This window comes from Crocodylus porosus, unplaced genomic scaffold, assembly GCF_001723895.1.
Source record: "Crocodylus porosus isolate Cpor-Errol unplaced genomic scaffold, CroPor_comp1, whole genome shotgun sequence".
NCBI classification, from domain to species: domain Eukaryota; kingdom Metazoa; phylum Chordata; order Crocodylia; family Crocodylidae; genus Crocodylus; species Crocodylus porosus.
In genome coordinates this window covers 247,777-269,072 of record NW_017728938.1, presented here as the reverse complement: position 1 = coordinate 269,072, position 21,296 = coordinate 247,777, and the positions used below count along the sequence as shown (strand labels likewise).

General features: G+C 43.1%; 2 protein-coding genes across 3 annotated transcripts in view; both read right to left on the bottom strand.

Moving 5' to 3' along the window:
• The window catches only part of LOC109318265 (stabilin-1-like), a 449,042-nt gene that overhangs the window by 180,699 nt on the left and 247,047 nt on the right, over positions 1–21,296 (bottom strand). The gene's annotated exons all lie outside the window — the stretch shown is intronic.
• Positions 1–21,296, bottom strand: part of LOC109318266 (stabilin-1-like) — a 56,556-nt gene that overhangs the window by 22,589 nt on the left and 12,671 nt on the right. Inside the window, exons 3-12 of one of the 2 annotated variants that reach the window (XM_019547393.1) lie at positions 20,793–20,923; positions 19,161–19,246; positions 17,073–17,142; positions 15,545–15,640; positions 14,195–14,311; positions 11,743–11,939; positions 11,433–11,563; positions 6,983–7,110; positions 5,871–5,962; positions 3,579–3,701 (exon numbers count right to left, since the gene is read on the bottom strand). In XM_019547393.1, coding sequence (XP_019402938.1) covers positions 3,579–3,701; positions 5,871–5,962; positions 6,983–7,110; positions 11,433–11,563; positions 11,743–11,939; positions 14,195–14,311; positions 15,545–15,640; positions 17,073–17,142; positions 19,161–19,246; positions 20,793–20,923 — 1,171 coding nt within the window. The remainder of the gene's footprint in view (positions 1–3,578; positions 3,702–5,870; positions 5,963–6,982; positions 7,111–11,432; positions 11,564–11,742; positions 11,940–14,194; positions 14,312–15,544; positions 15,641–17,072; positions 17,143–19,160; positions 19,247–20,792; positions 20,924–21,296) is intronic. The other variant, XM_019547394.1, reaches the window with a different exon arrangement.

Sequence of the window (21,296 nt, the reverse complement as noted above, 5' to 3'; positions counted from 1 at the left end):
CCACCGGGTTGGTCTGACAGGACCTGCCTCGAATGAACCCATGTTGGTTGCCCCTAAGCATAATCTCCCCTGCTGGCCCCTCATGGACATGTGCCAGGATAATTCTCTCAAAAAGCTTACCCAGGATCAAAGTAAGACTAACTGGCCTATAGTTTCCTGGGTCCTCTGTCCTCCCTTTTTGGAAGATAGGAACCACATTGGCCCTCTTCCAGTCCTCTGGCACCACACCAAGACTCATATTAGAAAAGGTTTTAACGCCAACTTTGTGCCTCCCTGACTTGAGGGTGTATTTGGAGTCGAAGCAACCCCTAGCTCCAATCAAAGTGGCCCCAGAGGCTTCAGACTTATATTAGATACTGATCCACAGGGCACTCGGGAAAGGAGACTTTCTGCCTTTACTAGCACGGACACACACGGTCTATGTTGTTGATGGGTTCTATTTTATTAAGTATACATACGATAAAGTCATTCACTATTATGGCTAGGGGGCTCTTCCTTCTGCTTCATGTGCCTTGCCAGCAGTGTACAAATGCTGATAAAGGCAATGGGAGTTACTCCATAGAAAATAGCAGCTGGGGCTTGAGGTCCTACATTGCCTTTCTTGCAGACCCTATGAAGAGGCTTATATAAAGACAGGAGAGGAGTAGTCAGGACAGTTCTAGATTGTACAACTCATAGGCAACTGTTAGTTAGAGAAGCCTCTGGGGCCACTTCGATTGGAGCTAGGGGTAGCTTTAACTCCTCAAGTTAGGGAGGCACAAAGTTGGCTTTAAAACCTTTTCTAATATGAGTCTTCAGTATGGTACCTTTTGAGAGACACTACGGAATCTGTCTTAGGCATATTGTCAAGATTTGCTCTGGAAATCTGTAGTGCAGTGGAAACAGATATGTTCTAGTCTCCCTCTACTGTTTGCAGCACTAGTGAGAACTTACTTTAAATAAAGTACTTACTCCTAGGCATCTCAATACAATAGAGACTGAAGGACTTCTGAGGAAAGCAAAGAAAACGATTTGAAGGTTGGAGGGGTGCTGCACAACAACAAACTTAAAGAACTTAATAACAAATTTGTTTGATTAATATTCAATTTTGTTTTAATAATTAAGATTATTAGATAACAAATACCATATGGTGTTTGCCATTATAAGAGCTGGGATAAGCAGCTGGCAGCTGCGGCCCCAGCTCTGATGAGCGGCTGCTTTAAGATTCAGGCCAGCAAAGCTGGAGCTAGCAGTTTGCTGCCTGTCTATTTGTATCTTTCAGAGATCGTGGGCCTTAAGGCCCCGCTAGTTAACTAATAGCCCCCACTGTGTAGGGCTAAAGTTTGAAAGATACAACTGATAATTATTTTTTTTTGGTGGGACAACTAAGGAAAAAAAGGGTAGGAGTGCAGTTTGCTGTCTGATGCCATGGAAGGAACATCTCCTGGTGGAGCTGCTGCTCCTGCAACAACTCAAAGGTGAGGGAGAGGTTTTTTAGATAGGAACGCAGCTACATGTATATATTTTTATAAAAAACAAGACACTATGGAGCACACCATGAAGTGTTGTGGAAAGGCAGATGGCAAGCCTTCAGGGAGTGGCAGAAGAGGGGGTAGAGGGAGATGTGTAAGTTCCCCCCCGTCAAACTGAGAAACAGCCTCTTTCCTCCAGCTAGCAGGGATGAGACTTACAGAAGCAGCAAGGAGAGGGGAGCAGTGCCAGTGCCACTGCCTGTACCTGAGTCTGCATCCCCTCCAAGAGCACCAGCCATAACCCCCCCTGCCACCACCACCACCATGACCACAAGTACCAGCATGACAGTCTCTTCCACCCCCATTTCACTTCCCATGCTGAGCCTTCCAGTGCCAGAGGAAGAGCTGGAGCTGGATCTGAGTGCCACAGCAAGGGGAATTGGGGAAGGAGGAGACCTCTTGGTCTTGGGCATGACTCGAAACTGTACTCTGCTGGGGAAGGGTGGCTTGGTGGGGCTCCTAGTGGTGTGGGAGCCCCCCGGAAATGCCAGGCCAGTTACCTCCCCAGTGAAAGGTGAGGAGGGGCACCTTAACCCAAGCACCTGAGCCTGTTGGGGCGTAAGGCCTGGAGAGTGGGGGATGGGGCCCCAAGAGCAAGAAGGTCAAGTGAGATGAAGCCCCAAGAGCAGGGTCTGTAAGGTCCCGGTAAAAGGCTTTGGGTGCTTGAGGCCAAAGGTGGTCCGGAGGCTGAGGAGAGGCCCTGAGAGTGAGGGGCATGATTAGGGGCCTGAGGAAGGGGCATTATGTTCTGGTGTGGGGTCATGGCTAAACTAGGCCTACAATTGAGCAATTGCTCAGTCAACACACAGTGGGGTAGTGGGAGACGCCTGTGAGACTGCACCCAGGCTGACTGAAGAATGGAAAGCTAAACCTGAGGATCTCACAAAGTAGGGAGGGAGTGTGGCCCAAGGGGGCGGTATGCAAGAGACTGGGTGAGAGCTGGTGGAGTGTTAGAGGCCCTGATGAGAGAGGGGTGGTATGAATTGGCCTGTAACATGGCAGTGAGAAAGAGACACAACTGTATGTCTAGTTGGGCCCAGCCTTGAGCCAGCAATTGAACAGTATGTCATCTGTGAGGCTTGGGATGCAGTATAGGGGTGGTTGGAGCTGCATACAAAGGCCCAAGAGAACAGGGCATTCAAAGGGCACCCTCCTGCCTAAGTAAGACCATAATTATTTAACAACAAGGCATGGCAGGAGAGAAGGCAGATGGCATGCCCAGACAGGTGGGAGACCAGCACTGTAGCCGGTCGGGGAGTTCCCACTTTGCCACAATTGACAAAATATGATCTTCATATATAAGACTGGAGTGTTTAAGAGACAAGAAAGCAGTAAGAGTATGTTGAATTAATCTAGACACAAAAGGGACAAAGCAGAGAATTCTAAGAAAAGAATTTATTTTGAATATTGGTCTTGCAAAGTGCCATTATTTGAAAAGTTAGATGGATATAGTACAGCAGAATAAACTGCAAGCAGGGAATGATCAATTTTTCATTGACAAGTAAACAGGCTAGATGAGTTTGCAGGTTTTCTACATCTATGATTTAATTATTATAATATGGAAATATAAAGTTACTTGTTATAAATCAGAACAATGCTGTTCAACTGGTGAGCCACAGCCCACATGCCCCAGTACCTGCCTTTCCCACTACCGCACAGCAGGGGAGGGCCTGAGGGGACATGCACCACATGCCACAACCTGGGGGGAGTGGGAACTGCCTGGGGGGACGGGAGGCTGTGGAGACCTGCATGCTGCTGGTGCTGCCAGGGGCTAGGGAGCCATATACTGCCAGTGCTGCTGGGGCAGGGGGGAAGAGGGGCATGGGAGGTACCTGTGGAACCCATATGGTGGGGCAGCATGTGACACATGTAGTGTACAGCTAAGGGGTTTCACACTGGTGTTGCATGTGGTCCCTGGGCCTGCTGAATTTGGATAGGCCTGACTTTGTTGATTCAAGAGAGAGGTTTCCTGGTATGAAGGTAGGTCAGCAGTACAGCTTTAACATTTGGTCTAGTACCATGTGAAGCAGCAATCCAGTACGTAGTATAATACTATAAAGTCTTTACCTGGTCATTAAATGTCAGTTGATGCCCAGACAATGTCCACATTGTTTTGGTTTTGATCATATCTTCCAACAAATGCTGACCAGGAATTATGTGCATCTTGCATAAATTTTCTGCAATGGTATCCTTCATGCCATTAAAAAGAAAGAAAGAAATGATAAGTTTACAAAGATGTTTTAAAAAATATCAGTTAAATGTCTCCTATCTAGCACACAGAAAGAAATACTTTACATGTGAGCTTGATCATTTCTGATAAAAAAGCTACGGCTTTTTTTTCTGTTGTATTGAATTAGAAATCTTTGATAGTGCCCAGGAGAGTATTGTCACCATTTTTTAAAAGTCAGATATTACCATTATAATAGTATAATAGTAATCTTAGATGGATCTCCTATATAATGCAGCCCAAGAGATGCTACCACGTGGCTCGTGCACTGAGCCTACTACTTCAAACAAAAATTTTACACATGTATGTGAAATAAATACACTTACACACATAGCAAGGATGGCCTAGCTAAAAATAGAGCAGATTTGATTAATCGAGTCTGCTGCAGCAGGCTAATTAGTGCACTCCAGCCAGCCTCCATGTCTCATGTATCAGGATCCCTGCACTTCAAAATTACAGCAGTGAAGCTTGAACTAAAGCTCATCAAATGAGTTTTAATTAAAGTGCCCCCACCACCATTTTGAAGTGCAGGGATGCTGATACACAAGACTGTGGGCATTCTAATTACAGCAGCTCTTGGAACCACTCTAATTAAAGTGCCCTCTTGGAGCACGTATAAAAATGCCCTTTGTTTTTTTGTGTGTATGTTGTTTTTTTTTGGGGGGGGAAGGGGGAGAGTTAAATCATACAGTGGTGTTCAGCTATGTTTGTAGGAATTATATTATCACAGTCTCAGAAGTCAGCTTTGAAGTACTTTTAAAGGCATTTCCTCTTCATTTACAAGTAATCAGAGGAACCCAGCCCTGAAATGTAACAAAAGCAAGAAGAGGACTTGGTCTGCAATTTAAATACCAGTCAAATAATTTGTATAAGTAATCAAATAATCTGTATTAAGTAGCTCCTCTCTGATCATGTTTAGCAGAGTTTTCCACCCTGAGGATATGGCTTATAAGCTTTTAAAATTTTTTATGGTTAGCTTGGTTGCTCTTTGTGAAAATTGTTACAAATTAATACAATTTATTAAAAATATTTAAATGGTGATATTGGGAAGTTTTGCTTGGTCCCCATAGAACCCAAAACTGAGAACACATGACTCCTGAGCTCCCATCCTGTCTCTGATGCAAATTTCCTTTGAGCAAGTTACCACTTCAGATTCCCCATCACTAAATACTTATAAATACTAAGAAATGCACGCAAGATGTGAAATCTTGGTCCAGAAGTCAGCCAATCCATAATGTAATTAATTATTATTAAAGTATTGCTTATTGAATGCAAATATTGCTTATTAAATGCAATTATTAAATTAATGCTTATTACATTAAGTATTTATAAAATTAAGATTTGTGTTAGATTTCTTAAATCCTCATTGTCTCTCAACAATAGTTAATGTCAATAGTTAGGGTTTATTCATATTTTTAAAAGTGGTTTTGAATAAGACAGAAAAAGTCTGAATGGGAGTAGCAGTACATCACTCCTTAGTGCTTTTTGAAAATTCCATCCTTAAAGAGTAAAAGCCCTAGAAAGTACTGAGAAGTATCAGTCTTAGAAGGAGTGGATTAGGGTTTACTGGGTGAGTCTACACATGTGCTTTAATGCACAGTAGCCTATTTTACTGCACATTAAAGTGCCATGCAAAAAATGTGTGATTATGCTAAAGCACAGTAAAATAGGCTACCATGAACTAAGTGTAACTTAAAAACCATGCACATTTGGTAGTATACATTAAGGCAGTCTAATGTGCATTTCTTCACCCCTCACATTGGAGGTACTACATTTAATGCACATTAGGAAAAGCACTTTAATGCACATATAGACTCACCCACTAAAGTATAAACAACCAGAGCTAACATTCAAAATCATATACAAAAATATTACAAAGTTTCTATAAATAAAGAGAAACAAGAGAGAAAGAGACTAGGATTTTCAAAGCAATGCTGAGGATTTAGCATCTTTTTTTAAAATTAATCTCAACCAGACATTAAATGGTATATAAGAGCAATCTGCAATCATTCCTAAATGTTTTGCTTTCTAAAGTTTCTCTCTGAAAAGTCAGTTACTTTTTGAAGAATATAGCCCTCAAAAATAAGAAGAAATTCTAAGATTCAAGGTTACCAGAATGTGGCAAAACTTACATTGAAGTCAAATTTATCATTAAATGAATGAAGACTTGGCACAAAGACTGTGAAAGGTCCGTATTTTGTCAATATCAATGAACAACCTGAAGCTGTTAAAAAATAAAAGTAAAACCAGTTATATGAAATAAACAATAACTTAAGTGATTGTTTTTATTATTCCTTTTGTTAGTGGATATAATTCACCCTAGAGTTTTCATCCTGGAGTGAATAGCTAAAGCATATGTATGTGGACTGGATGGATCAGAAAGTTCACAGGAATATCACAGATATTACTTGATAATGGACGGTAGTCTTTTTAGGGGTTTATCCTAAGATAGCTGTAGGCTTCCTTTTGATGTTTACAACCCTTGGATGGAGGCCTAAGCTTGCAGAACAATTTCAACTGTAAGCTTGAATTTGCACACACTCAAACTGTCATCTCTGCACAAAAATGTTATAGTTAGTACAGATAAATAATATAGTCAGATTTTACTGAAGTAACTCTTTAAAGATCCAGTGGAAATAAAGACCACAAGAGTCAATGGAAGCTTTTCCATGGATAGCCATGGGCTTTGAAGCAGGATCTAAGTTACCAACACCTTGGTTACATAAATTGTTGCTCATAGAAGCATATTAAGCTCATAGTAAAATATCCAGGCTCAGCTAGTATGTTGGCTGTTTGATCACATAAAAAAAAGAAGATGGATCTCTGTTCAGTCCTTGTGGGTAGATTTATTTATAGCACTAAAACCTCCCTCATTATTTGTAGGATTGCTGGGAATGTGCAAATGAGTCATCATGACTGAAATATCCACAAAGTAGTCCCTGCCAGATAAGGCATGTTGGTGAGTTGTTGGTGAGAAGGGTGAAGCTTATAGTCAAGCCTAAGCTTCTTGTGTGGAGAGAGGATGTCAGTCACCAGGACTGTCACCTTTGATGAACACTAATAACTCTTGCATAATAATCTTCACTGTTCTTTTGTTAAATATCAGGTGTAGCTTTCTCAAGGCTGCAATATCTTGTCATACATTGTGAAAAAAATCTGAGGTAAATATATTATTTAAAGTATCCACTGGCATGCCTACTCCCATCTAATCTCCATCCCCCAAATAAAATCAGAAGTCAGTTACCAAACATTTTGTTTGCACTGTTTAACTTCCTGAGAAACCTTCCTCGAGTATTCAGCTGAGAGATTTCACTCATGAGACTTTTGTAGCAGCTTCTCCCATCTCCAATCTCCCCTTCCTTGCAGACACAGCTAAACACCAGGATAAGAGTGAAAAAAATTGTTACAGAATAGTTTTAACATCATGTATTATAATCTGTATGTGACCCACTCATTGAGTCTAGATATTTTGATCATATTAAACTGGTGTTGTCTAAGCAGCACAAATCCATACATATTGGGTGAATCTACATGTGCATATTATTAATACAAAACAATAAACTCCAACACGTACCACACCAGAGTTTATTGTTCCTGGGCGCCATGTTTACATGTGTACCTGGGACCACAGCATGTTGAGGCAGGTCAGAGAAGCCTTGGTTTCAGGGGGTCCGGGGGTTCGACCTGCCAGCCCAGGGCTGCTCCAACCCTGCTCGATGTGCTGCGGAGAGGCTGGATGGGGGCTTCAGCACAGGCTACCCAGCAGGCAGCCCCCACACTGAAGCACACTCATGCCCCAGCCAGCCGGGTCAGCATCTACACATGCACTGCTGTGCATGAAAAAACTCCATAGACGGAAAGTATTTGAATTTACAGAAGAGTTTATTAGTGTAGAGTATTAGTTTCCCGCAGCCTAATAGGGCTGCATGTATAGATGCTGAGATGTTTACTGCAGAGCTAATTAGTCAACTCCGCAGCAAACATCTCTTGTAAACATGCCCATCATGGAGAGAAACAGAATAACGTGAATCTGAAAGACTGAAGAGACCAGTCAAAATAAGTCCATCCGCTCCAAAAGATAAAGCTCTGGTGGTACAGTAGAACCCAGATTTTTGTGTAAACAGATGGTTTACTTTGCAGTGGGTGATCTAATCAAGAATGAGTGGAACAGCAGGTTGCTACAGCTTTTACTTCAAAGGCCACTGCTTCTCCACTCAGCTGAAGCACAGCAATGGTCCTGTACAGGTGACTGGAGAAGTATCACACTTTGAAATAAAAACTGCAGCAAACAATTGGAGCACCTCAGTGGACCTATGCGGCTATCTGCTGTAGCTACATATGCCAGTTAGTTTGCAAGCCCTCATCTTTGCAGGCAGGTAGAGAAACTACTCCAGCAAAGAATCCAAGTTCTACTGTACCATCTTTTACATTAAGGGGCCTCCAAGTCACACGCTGGTCACAACGATGCTAGTATTTACCCTATGCAGATCACAAATGCCACCCCAAAATTTATAGGCAGCCAGGGCAAGTTACATAACTCTAGCATAAGGTGCTCCTAGAAAAGGCTTGACTATACTAGGATAGCTTCTTCTCCTATATCAGTGCAGTCACACTAACTGTAGCGACAGTGTCAGTGCCCATGTAGAGGGGGCTCAAGTATTTTTATACCTGTCATAAAATGCAGGCTGAAAATCTGGGTAATAAACAACTAGCCTTATTCTGCATTTGCTTCAGTTTCCAAGTACAATTCATTTACGCTAATCTAACCTTGAGACAAAAATGGGACAAACTGTCACATCTGGAAATTAAAGAGAAAAAATTTGAGGCTAAAACAGAAGCAGGGAGAATAATGTCTTAGAGCATAATCTATGGGATTCTCTGCCTGCAGGGAAGCACACAAGTACCTGCATGAAGAACAATACATCTAGCTAAATAATAATTCAGTAGTAATTATTAAAAAATCTAAACACTTGAGGTTATAGTGCAACCCAATATTGAGTACCACTCTAAGAAACTAATGATATGCCCCATAGCCCTAAACTTTGACTCATCCCAAACAGGAATTCCAGGTCTAGCAGTTCAAAAAGAGCACGGTTTAACGTATTAAGATAGGGGTTTTCAACTTTTTAACAAGTGTACCCCTTCTCTGTCAAAGTTTCAAACTTATATAACCCTTTATATTTTTTTCTTGTTTTTAATGTTACCAATTATGTGATATAAGGCAGGTTACACTAATTAACATTAAAAGAATAATAAATATATGAATTAAATGTATATATCATAGCCTGGCTGGTAAGTCTGTTGTGAGGGAAGGGGCATGGGGGGTGCAGATTGAGGCCCCTGTGGTGAGGGAGTGGGGCTAGGGCTGGGGCAGGTGCTGCACAGCTGAGGCAGGGCACAGGATGGAGCTGTGAATGGCTCACCTGGGGGTGCAGGGCGGGGATGGCTCCCACTGCTGCATGCAGCCCAGGAGGGCATGGGGGGAGGGCGTGTGCCCTGGATCTGCACATAGGGCGAGAGTGGGCTGCCACTGTGGGCTGAGGCCAGGGTGGCACTGAGCTATTCCTGGAGTAGGGGTTGGGCCAGGGCTGCACTCAGCAACATCTGGAGTACTGTGTTTTGGTCTTTCCACTACAGAAAGGATGTGGACAAATTGGAGAGAATCCAGCAGAGGGCATCAAAAATGGTTAGAGCACTGGGACACATGACTTACAAGGAGAGGATGAGGGAAGTAGACTTATTTAGTCTGGAGAGGAGAAGACTGAGGGGGGGCTTAATAACATCCTTCAACTACCTGCAGATGGTTACAAGAGAATAGAACTAGACTATATTCAGTAGTGGCATATAACAGAACAAGGAGCAAGTCACAAGTTGTAGCAATAGAAATTTAGGTTAGATATTAGGAAAACCTCTCTCACTAGGAGGGTAGTAAAGCCCTGGAAGAGGCTATGAAAATAACTTGTAGAATCTCCATCCTTAGCGGCTTTTCAGACCCAGGTAATCAAAGCCTTGACTGGTTTGACCTAGCTGGGGACGATCCTGTTTTGAGTAGGGGGTTGGACTAGATGACCTCTGTAGGTCCCTTTCAACCCTAATTTTCTTGTTCCTATAGTATGTTCTAGAGCAGCCAAGTGAGAAAGGAGAACCTCTTTCACCAAGTATATGTACCATAATTACATCTAGCCATAATTTCTCTGTTGTGGCCTAGGTAATACTAGCAGGAGGAGTCTCCTAATGTTGCCAGCAGTGCTAGTGATATGAGAAATGGAACCATATCTTCCCTTTCCTGCCCCCCAAAAAGCCATGACTACTTCTTACAGAGACTACATCACATTACTGCACACTATGATGTTTTGCACAAGCATTTTCCTTTGCTGTGCCCATGGGCGACTGGTGCCTCCTGAGTTGGGGGGGGGGGGGGGACTTTTCCCCCAGGCAGCCAGTCAGTGACCGGGGGGTGCGCATTCCCCTGCAGCTGATCACACCAGTGCACACCAACCCGGAAGCAGCATTACTTCTAAGCTGACTCTAAGAGTGAACACGGCCAGAGACACACCTGCCTGGCACCACCACTCCCCGGCCAGCACACTCCAGGGGGCACCAGCACTCCTACCTGCCCCCACCACCTGCTGCCTAAGTGGGGAATGATGGTTGTGAGGGGGTGCACCAGTGCTCTCAGGGGGTGCACATGCACCCTTATGTACCCACTATGTGTCGCCACTGGCTGTGCCTTCTCCAGTGCCCAGGAGACCATTAGGTCAGACATTGTGGCCCAGGCAATCTGCCCCTTCTCTAGCACAGCTCTATCTGAAAATGAGGGGTGAATGAGTCCTAAGTGGTTGCTCAGAAGAGTACTATATTGAGAGTACTTATTTCTTCCCTAGGAATCATTTAAAGGCCAACTTAAGAGTGTTTGTCCACTGTGCTGAGAGCAGGATAATGAAATCCTCATTTGTTCTCTTCCTGTGAAGAATGCGGAAGATTCTTTCCTCAAATACAAATTGCAGGTTCTGTCTGAGACTCCCTCTGTGTGCATTGTGTCCCCATTAATGTCTGGATCACTATAAGGTAACAGCCTACTACTGCTACAGATACTGAAAGATACTGCTTTTGTTAAGTGATAAGAGGACTGGGCTGGAGTGTTGCATAGCCTGGTTTCAAATCCCTTTCATGGCCTATGGCTACTTGCAGACATTAAAAAAACCCCAAACCCACATTTTACCAGAAGCAGCAGCGCTGTAGTTTGATCCATCCCCACAGTGTCTGTATAGATTGGGCGCTTCAGCAGGGCTTTTTGGCACTTTTTTCCTAAAGTTGAGTCAATAAAGTGTCAAAAAAGCCCTACTAAAGCACTCAATCTATACAGATGTTGGGAGAGCCAGGTCTAACTAATGCAATACCTCTTCTGGGCCTGTGCTGGGTTCGGCGCAGGAGTGCACTGAGTGTAAATGCCATTTTTTGATTTTTTTTTTTAACTTCTGCAAGCAGCTTATGTACCAGGTTGTTGCTAGCAATGACTTACATACATCTCTGACTGGTTTCAGTAGGTTCTTATTTTTGCTCTTCTCAAACCTTGATTTAGACCAATACTTCTACCCATCTCTGATTTCCCAGTATTATTCTGCTCATTAAAACAAAACAGCATTTGATCTACAGAATGATACATCTTAACAGAGATTGTTAGATCAACTCACCTAGGACTCCCATTTGGACTAATTTTGCATTGTGAAGTCATGTCACAGTAAAACCGCTGACACTCACTAATAAAGAAGCAGCCTGCTGAAGGAGTTAGGCTGCTCATTCCAGGTTTACACACGCAAGACGACTAAGGAAAGAAAAGTCAGATGGTTATAATCTTGCATTGATATAACAGCTTTTATCCAAGTACAGATTAGTCTAACTTAGATTTTCCAAGCATAACACCTTTGTTCGATGCAATTTATACAATTATTTTTCTGATTTCTGCTGGCATATACAAGTGCATCACACAGTTCTTCATCTTACCCTCCCTGGACCTTGATAAATACAGAGTGTAGATGTTTCAGGGCAGCCTCCATTATTATTAATGCAAGGATTGATTGGTTGACATATTTCCCCATCTCCTTGATAACCATCTTTGCAGGTGCACTCATACTTTAAAGGTCCAAGAACTTTACAGTTGGCTAATGGGGAACATGGTGATGAAGCACAAGGATCTTGAACTGTATGTGAAAGGAAGAGAGAAGGCACAGATTTCAAACCAACATATAAAGTCATACAGTAGAAACTGATTAATCCAAAATGGATGGAGGATGCAAAATTTATTCAAGTATAAAGAAAAAAATATACTAATTTCAAACAAAGGAGATTATTTCTGAAGATGGATTTGGATAAATGAGACTTACAGTCATTTCATATTAAAAGTATAAAAATTAAAGAGAGAGGGACCAGAAATAAATTTGGATCTGCTTCTGAACTTTCACTTCTTTTTGAGGAGGATCTGAAACTAAATTTTTGTTTCATTATCTACTTAAGGTCACTTGAAACTTGATATTGGAAATCATGCCCCTTGAGATATAAACATAAATCACTATGGTAGTACTTTTCATTATTGGAAAATGCAATTAATAAAATTAAAATTTAGTTTGAGTAAGAGAAATCACACTATCCATTTATGGTAGAAGGTAATCTCTGAGGCTAGGTACAGATGTTACACTTAAAACGTGTTAAGTGTGCAGGAAGTGCTCTAAAGCCATAACAGAGGAGATGTTCATGGTACTTAAACCACTTTAAACATAGTGGATCCCACTCTAATGGCACTTTTACAAATGCTCCAGGGGCAGGAGGGGGGCACTTTAATTAGAGTGGCTCCGAGAGCCACTCTAATTAAAGCTCCACAGTATCTTGCATATTAGAGTCCCCAAGCTTCAAAACAGTGGCAGAGGCACTTAAACTAAAGCTCGTTAGTAGGAGTGTTGTCCCCTCCCCCTCACTACCTTTTGACTGCTGTAGCCAGAATTTGCTAAGCCAGAAACTGGGGGTGGGGGGAAGAAACAGCTCCTCAGCCCCATGGACCTGGGCTGGCCCTCTCCTAAGAGGCCAGCCAGCAAACTGGGAGGGAAGCCCGCACAGCATGGGGGGCTCCCTTTCCCCACAGGCCCTAGTTCCTAGCACAGTGAAAAGCTGGCCAGGCAGCTTGCCATTGTTGGGAGGCTGAGGGAAGAGAGCCCTCCAGGTCTACCACACAGACCTGCCCTGCCCACCCCAGACCCTAGCCAGCAAGCTGTGGGGGTCTGCCCTTCAAGAAGGGGGGTCCCTTTCCCCCCACACTAGCCTCATGACAGCTGCAGCCAGGGGCTGCTCAGACAGCTTTTCATGGTTTGGAACTGAGGTTGGTGGGGAAGGGAGCCCCGCGTGCGGCTAGGGGCCTCCCCCACAGCTTTCTGGCTGGGGTCTGGGAGCAGGGTGTGGCACGGGGGCTCCCTTCCCCTCCCAGCCTCTTTTCTTGGCACAGTGAAGAGCCAGCCAGGCAGCCCTGCAGTGCAACTCCTGGCTATATTTGTCATGCAGCTGGGGCAAGGGAAGGGAAAGGGAGCCTGCTGCCATACAGATGTGGCCCAGCCCCATGTGAGATCCCAAACAGTAAGCTGCTGGGGTGGGGCAGCCTCCTGGGAGGCATATAGGAGCACTCTCCACCTGCTGGTCTTGGCCAGAGCAGGCAGACACTTAGCCCTCCCCACTGAATGGCAAATGTCTCTTTGGTTCATACCCACTCTAACTGAAAGCACTGCAAGTAAAGTGCAACAGAGCAATTCTGCCAGGGGCTTTTTGAATGTCTGTACTTAGCCTAAGGTGCCCCCCCTGCCCTAACTAGTTCAGAAAAGCATGATCTTTCATAGGTAGCAATCTACTTCATCAGCTGCTATCCATTTCTGAAATGTAACACCGACGTGGTAAAAAGTAGTTGCTGTTAAAATTCCAATTTTGCTGTTAAAATCCCATCATCTGAAACTAACACCTCTCCAAGCACAACAACCAAGCATCATTTTGACACACTGGTCTAGTATGGACCCTAAGAGACAGGTACTTTTATGTTCCAGGTTACCATAAACTGAGAGATCATAATGAGGTAAAACTTTAATCGATCATCTCTTTATTATATGATCATTTATATGGAACTGACTAACCCTTAACAATCCTGTCTCAGCATTACACTCCCACACCACACCAGTGCAAGAAGTAATCACAATAAACTCTTGGTAGCAGGGGCCAAGTGCTGAGGTTATTCCTCTGAATTCCCTGAGCACTCTCATTCACTGCAGGGCACCCCTTCACACAGTTCTGCCCAAGCGAAGGACTTACCGCATGTGGAGGAAGAGGGGTGCAGCACTATTTGGTGCATCATTGTTATCTCTTTGCCACATGAATCTAGGCACAGGGGATTTTTCTGAATCTCTGACTAGGATGGGGTTTTTACCTTGGCACGTGCTCCCAACCTTACTATACCCTGGACTGCAGTCACATATTGCTACTCCAGCCTTTACCACACACTGGCTTTTGGGTTCACAAGTCAATTCTCTGCAAAGGGGTAGTTCTGAAATCACAAAAGAAAGGTAGGTCTCACTCAGGTATGCTAGATGCCTTAGGAAAATATAACTTGCTACATGAAAATGTGAAAAATATATTTATATTGTTTCATCATCATCATCATTATTATATCCAAAGGTCCCAAAGTGACATTGGGACCCAGTCTACTAGGCAACAAGGATATCAAACATGGATAGCAAGAAACATTCTTTACACCAAAGAATGTAAAGCCTAAATAGACAAGCCAAACAACTTATACAAAAAACAAGAAAGCATCATGTTTACTCAAATTCAAGATGACCCTGAATATAAGACAATTCCCCAGTAATTAGATTCCATATATGGAAAATTTATAAATTGTCCAGGTATAGAATCTAAGTATATGAATGGCTGTCTTAAATTCATTCCCCCTCACCCCACAATTATTACAGCTGGGAAAGCAGTGAGTTAGGGGGTTAAGTGACTGGAGGCATCAGGCAGACTCTTCTTACCCTCTACTCCCCACCTTCTCCCCCCTGAAACCTTACTGTCCCTTCTAAACCTGCACCTCCCACCTCCAGCTCCCCACAGCCTCTGTCTCTTCCCTCCCTACTCCTCAGTCTCTGCCTCTTTCGCTCCTCCGCTCCCCAGTCACTGTTTCCTCTGGCAGCAAAGCAGGAGGATGCACAGCCCCTGCTGACCATGCAGAAGTATTGGCACTGTTGGTTCGCCAGGCAGATGACATGCTCATGCCTGGGAAGGACTCTAGCACCAGCTGAGCTGCATCTGACAGTAAGAGTGGGGAGGAGGCAGCAGAGGGGGGCACAGAATCGTCAGAGGGCAAGTGGAGGGGGCAGGTTGGCTGCTGTGGGTCTGACTCTGGCCCCGACCTGGGCTCAGGGCCAGAGTCAGAGCTGCAGCAGCCACCTGCCCCCTCCCACCCTTTCTTTGTATACAAATCTAAGATGAGGGGTTTTTCTCCCCATGCTGATTTCAGGGAAACCTCATCTTCGATTCAAGTAAATATAGTATTGAGCCAATTTACAGAGGGGGGAAATAAGGCATAGAAAGTTTGTGTGACTTGCACAAGACCACAGAAAAAACCTGTTGTAGAGTGGGGGAATGAATCCTAGCTCTCCCATGTCCTAGTCCAATTCCTATATCACAAAACTATCCTTGTTGTAGATTTCCATCCCCTCTTCCTTTTGAGCTATAAATAACAAGTCTTTTTCATAATTGGATTGTAACTGTCAACATATACCTTGATGACACTTGGGACCAGTGTATCCTCCATAGCAGGTACAGCTTCCATTACCAGTGATACCATGGTTGCAGACACCATGCTGACAATCACACACTGCAAGAGAAACCCACATAAGTATAGCATTAGGAGTTGTTTGGAACAGACTGGGCTCTTGAGATGTATCTGCTAGATACAGCAGTAGGAATATAATTCCCTTTTTTTCCAAAACCTCCGAAGGTTCTGGAATATAGATATAAAGGGCATTGAATGATGGGATTATAGGATTTAAAAATTGCTTTCTTTGAGATCACAGTTGGGAAAAACTGATCATTGCTAAGCAAAAGACTGTAATGATTTTTTGTTTGTTCAATATGGGAACATTGGGCATGTAACTGTATGTCATATTGGTGAACCTACGTTCAGCACAATTAAATTCATCGATCCTACAGGCCTGACTTTCATATGTATGCATCTTCACAGATGCACAAAGCCACCTTTTCAGAGGTTGGAAGTAGATAAGCAAAAACAGCATTTATAAAGCCACTGTGCCTACATGTGGGATTTAATTAATTTAATACAATTCCCACATTTCAGATCTCATTGGGTTAAAGTCTCAGTATTTGGCAAATGTACCAAACCAGCCTAATGATCCATAAAGAGGTTTGAAAAATATTAGAGGCAGTTATAACTGGGTGCATCTACACTATGCTTTACTGTGCAGTAGCACAGTTTACTGTGCAGCAAGCATGTGTGTCTACATGTGCACACACTTACTATGCAGAAAACTTCACTAATCACAAGTAAATTTGCTACCTCCAAATGCAAGTAGCAAATTTCAATTTCCTTGCAATGAGTTACTACGCAATAGCACTCATGTAGAAGCCTGATTGGGAGTACATTTGCTCCCAGTCAGCTAGTCACCAGGGGGCAGGAGATAGCTCCCTGTCCTCGGGAGCTGCCTGCTGTTGTGGTGGGCGCTGCAACCAGGGCCTGAGTGGGGACTATATCTCCCTGCCCTGGCAGCAGGGAGCTCCAAGCCCCCTGCTCTGAGATCACAATCAGGGAGTGGAGGGTGGGAGATCCTTATCTGCCAGGACTTGCTCTGCAGGCTAGTGCATGGAGCTGGCACTGGGAGATAAAGATCTCCTATAGCCACCCCATCACCGGTCCTGCAGTCACGAAGCTGGAACTGGGAGATAAGGATCTTCTAGTTCTGACCCAGCACTGGCCCTACGACCACAGGGCTGGCATTAGGAGCTCCCTACCGGTGGGGGCTGGGCACCCTGTCCCCCTTCAGTTTGCTTTCATTAGCGGCAAATCTGTTCCCACATCCCTGCACATGTAGATGCCTGCCCGGGAGCATTTAGTCGCAAGTAGTTTACTCATGAGTAAATTGCTCCTGGATCTAATACATGTGTAGACACACTCACTATCTGGTGGCAGTACCTGCTTCCACACTTGATCAGGCTTTATATACTAACCCTTCCACTTTGCTCTACATCATGATTTTTCTTTGCAGGTTAGTCAGATTGTTCATCATCCCTACCTGATTGACAGTCAGGGCCAAACACAGTCTCATCCCGACAATTTTGACAGGCAAAGCCACTATATCTTTCCTAAATGGACCAAAACAATTAGTCAAATGTTATTTTCTTACATTATCACTCAGTTCAAGCTGCTAACTAATAATTGATTTTTCTCTTCACCTCCTCTTTATTATCTGTTTTCAATTTAAATGACACAACTTAAAAACTGATCTTTCTAGTGCCCTATGATTTGCCCATGTGATGGAGAGAGCAATTTATTTAACAGATAAAAACCATGCATGATTGCACTAATGAGCAAACAGCGAACAATCGTGGCAAATCCTGAACAAAATGTCTTATCATGACTAGAAGCTTAATTTCTGTCTTGAAGGCCTGCTTCAAAGTTTGTTAAAGCCAATGGGTTAACTCTATTGACTCAACCGGGTTTTTGGATCAGACCTTAAATAAAGTTTGGTCCAATATCTTTTTAGTCTTAGCTGTACTGATAAAAATAAACCCAGTTTGAGTTTTTGTCTGGTATTCTTTAGATCCTTGGAAAAGGAAGAGATGCAATTTGTTGTCATCTTTTCTCTAGATTATAGGCTTGAACACTAAGTAAAGGGTGAGCAGACTCTATGATCCTCACTGTGTATGGGTGATTTTTTTTATTAATATATTAGACTGCTTATGTTTTGGGAGCCAGTTGGTTACATAAGGTATGGGTAGAGATAGCTAAGCAACTGCAGGTTTCATTTCTGAAGCAGAAGCAAGCACTTCACATGGCTCTGATGTTGTGTGTTAATTTGTCCCTTCTCTGAGGAGAGCTGCTATATGACAATTTACAGTCTTGTATCCTGTTCCTACAAAGCTTGTAGTAAAGGATAGTGCTGGCCTGAAATGATAAGAGCCCCCTGCTATATCGGATCAAGGCTTTTGCACCTTTTGAGTTGTGGAGGATACATACGAGGGACAGCATGCTGGCATGAGGGTGGATAGGTGGAAAGTCTGGGATAGATGGAAAGTCTGAGGAAGAAAAACAGTCCTTTTCTCCTTGAACGCCATAACCAAGATAATCAAAATGGGTGGAGCAACCAACCAATCCTGATCCCTAGAGCATACTATGCAGGATACACTCCTCTTGATCCATTGCACTTCATTTCTAAAAAAAACTTGGTAGTCCTAACAGAACAGCCACATTACACAAACACATTCTCTGTGGCCTCAAAATAAACTAGCACACAGACCCTTGCAGGTAAAGATCATCCTTCTAATGGGAGGTAACAAGCACCATGCATGAGGATGGAGGGTAGATACAGGACAAAGGTGTGGACACAACTCTGGATGTTGCTAATCCAGACTGCTTGACCTTTTGTTTGCTAGAATGCCCTAGTGGATCTGAAAATCCTTGCAGTGGTCATGGGACAATTTTTGGATGGTATGACAGGGAATGGAATCTGCATCAGTGAAGTCATGTGATATATAATGATCACTTCATTGACAAAGAGCAGAAGACCTGGATCACATCGTAAGAGAAAAAGGAGAGAAAGAAAAATACACCTTTTGGGACTGCAGGACTTAATACTGTTTACAACTTCAGATTTTCCCTTAACAAAATGGAGGTAAAATTACATTAGCTTTATAATTTCTCCCAGCAGCATGGCGGATATAGACAACCCAGTCATGGCTAAAACAACTGCAACTATTTAGGTGTATCACATGATGTATAATTATTGCCAAAGAGAAAGATACGGGTAAAAAAGGTCCTGTCCCTTTAAGGATGCAAAACATCTGGGCTTCATTCATCTAAAGCAAAACAAAGCTTACTGCCCTTGACATGATCCCTCCTATCCCTGCTTCTCAATGAGCCCTCCCAATTCAACTCACTTTTCAGCAGTATGTGCCTTGGATGCAGTGTACAGGAGGATTAATTAGTCCTTTATGGCTGGCTCTGCCCTCCTACCTTGCAAATCCTTACATTCATATTAAAGCATCATATTAAAGCACTGTCTAGCCTGAGGGTTAGCTCCTTTGCTGCTAGCACCTGAACTGGATCTATATACACCCATTTTGTGAAATTATGTTACCTTCATGATACATCATATACTGACCTCACAGATGCAGGTTCCACTCTGTGTTATACCATCCAAACAGGTCCCATGGCCACTGCAAGGATTTTCAGATCCACCGGGGCATTCTAGCAAACAAAAGGACAGGCCTGGATTAAGAAAATCAATACTTGTCCCTCACCTTTGTCCTTTATTCATCCTCTACCCCCATGTTCATCCTTGTTACTGCAAACAAAGGACTTAGAAACAATGACGTCTCTGCCTCCTTATCTAAAACAAAAACCTATACAGGCCCAGCCATGGAGTTCCATCAGTGTTGGATTTGGCATTGTGTATAAGCAGAGAAGTACTCTGCTAGATCATAAATAGCCTCAAATTTTGTATTATAATATAAAAAAAAATCAACCCAAACAGCTAATGGTAAAAATAAACAAACACATACATTCTAGATAGTTGTAATTAACTTAGCTCAATGGGGACCGAGGACATTCAAACTCTTTGCAGGATCTGGCCGTTATTTTTGACCCTGTTAATACCAAGAAAAATTCTTAGAGTTTTCAGACAGATATTCAGAAGTCACTCATTTGTGGTGTTTGAGATCGTGGAAGATATACTTGTCAGAGGACCTGCAGTACCCTCTTGACTTCAAAGAACTGCACGTCAACGGCACTTTGAAAAACAAGCTCTCAGGGTTGCCCTATGGTGACGTTTTTACTGCAAGGCATGTACTGCTGAATGTAACAGCAAAAGTAACCACCCATACTGCACTGTACATGCGGCACACAGTTATTTTTAGCGGCTACTTCAGGGAGCACGCGCTACGGTGAAGTAGCTGCTGGTCACACTTAGACACCCATGGCCACATCATCATAGCACGTCGCTACAGCAACCTAGCGTCCCGTGTAGACATGCCCTCAGTGTCTCAGGATAGGTCCCCTGTCTTGAAAATGTTCTGCCTGTCATTTTGTCCCTGATGAGTATTCATATAACCCAGGCCTCAAAGTATGCTAGAAAGCTCTCTACCATGCTCCTCCTCCCCACAAATTAGTGAGGGTTTTTTTCAGTTTTCAAGTGGACTGGCAAAAGTATCAAAATTTTATTTTGTGGCTTGATGGTTCAGCTTCTTGACTCTACCAGAATCAACAAATATTACAGTAACAACATCAGTAAGTGAAGCAAACATTCCCCAATTTATATAGTTTACTTTGAAATTCAGTCAAATATTTAGATCGCAGCTCAAAGTGAAAATAAGCAGACTTAAAAGTGACAGAAAAGCTGCCAATTTTAGAGTACACGTGGAGGTAGGGACTTAACCCCTGGAAAGAACTCTCTCTCTCTCTCTTTGGAAACTTAAAAAAGCAACCACTTATTTTTTCAAAATATTCTTTTTAACTAGAGTAACTTCCACACAACAGAGTTATGCTAGGAGACAAACCTCATAAGTATTCAAATAACATGAAAGGGAAAAGTTCTTTCCCCAAGAATTTCATGTCTTCCTAGATAGACGTTGGAGATCTTGAGATTGAATGTGTGCCCGGGAAGTAGAAATAAAAATCCTCAAAATGAAGCACATCTCTGGAAGAAACTGGCCAGACTGGTAACTCTATGGCACCATTTTAAAGTGCCTTATCTTAGCAATGGTGGGAAGGACAGGTATAGAATGGAAGAACATACCATAGCACTCAGTGCCCCAGAACCCTGGACAGCATTTTTTCTCTTCAATTTCCTTCTTACACGTATGACTGCACCCAGGCAGAGAAAGGGTGTCTTCTCCCAGCTTTACTGTGTATCTTAAATAGAAAAATCTAAGATTAATTATTATAAAAAAACAGTGTGGAAACCAACCTATTCTATATGGATCAGAGGTCAAAGTGAGAGGGTATCAAAGCTGGTTTCTGATCAGTACCAAGTAAACTGTGTGAGAAGCCTACCACAGTAATATAAGGAGTGCAATATACTCTTCTAAAGAATGGGCACACAACATGCTATACCCAATAGCTCAGGGATGGGCAAAACGGTGGATCCTGCTAGCAGCCAGACTCCATTTCCCAGCAGCCCCCCTCCCATTTCAGATATGTGGGGAGCCGGAGGAAAAGTAAGGGCAATGTTGGACCCCTGCTAAACCAGATGGGGTAACTGACAACTGACGCCCAGGAAAAAGCCAACCTATTAAATAGG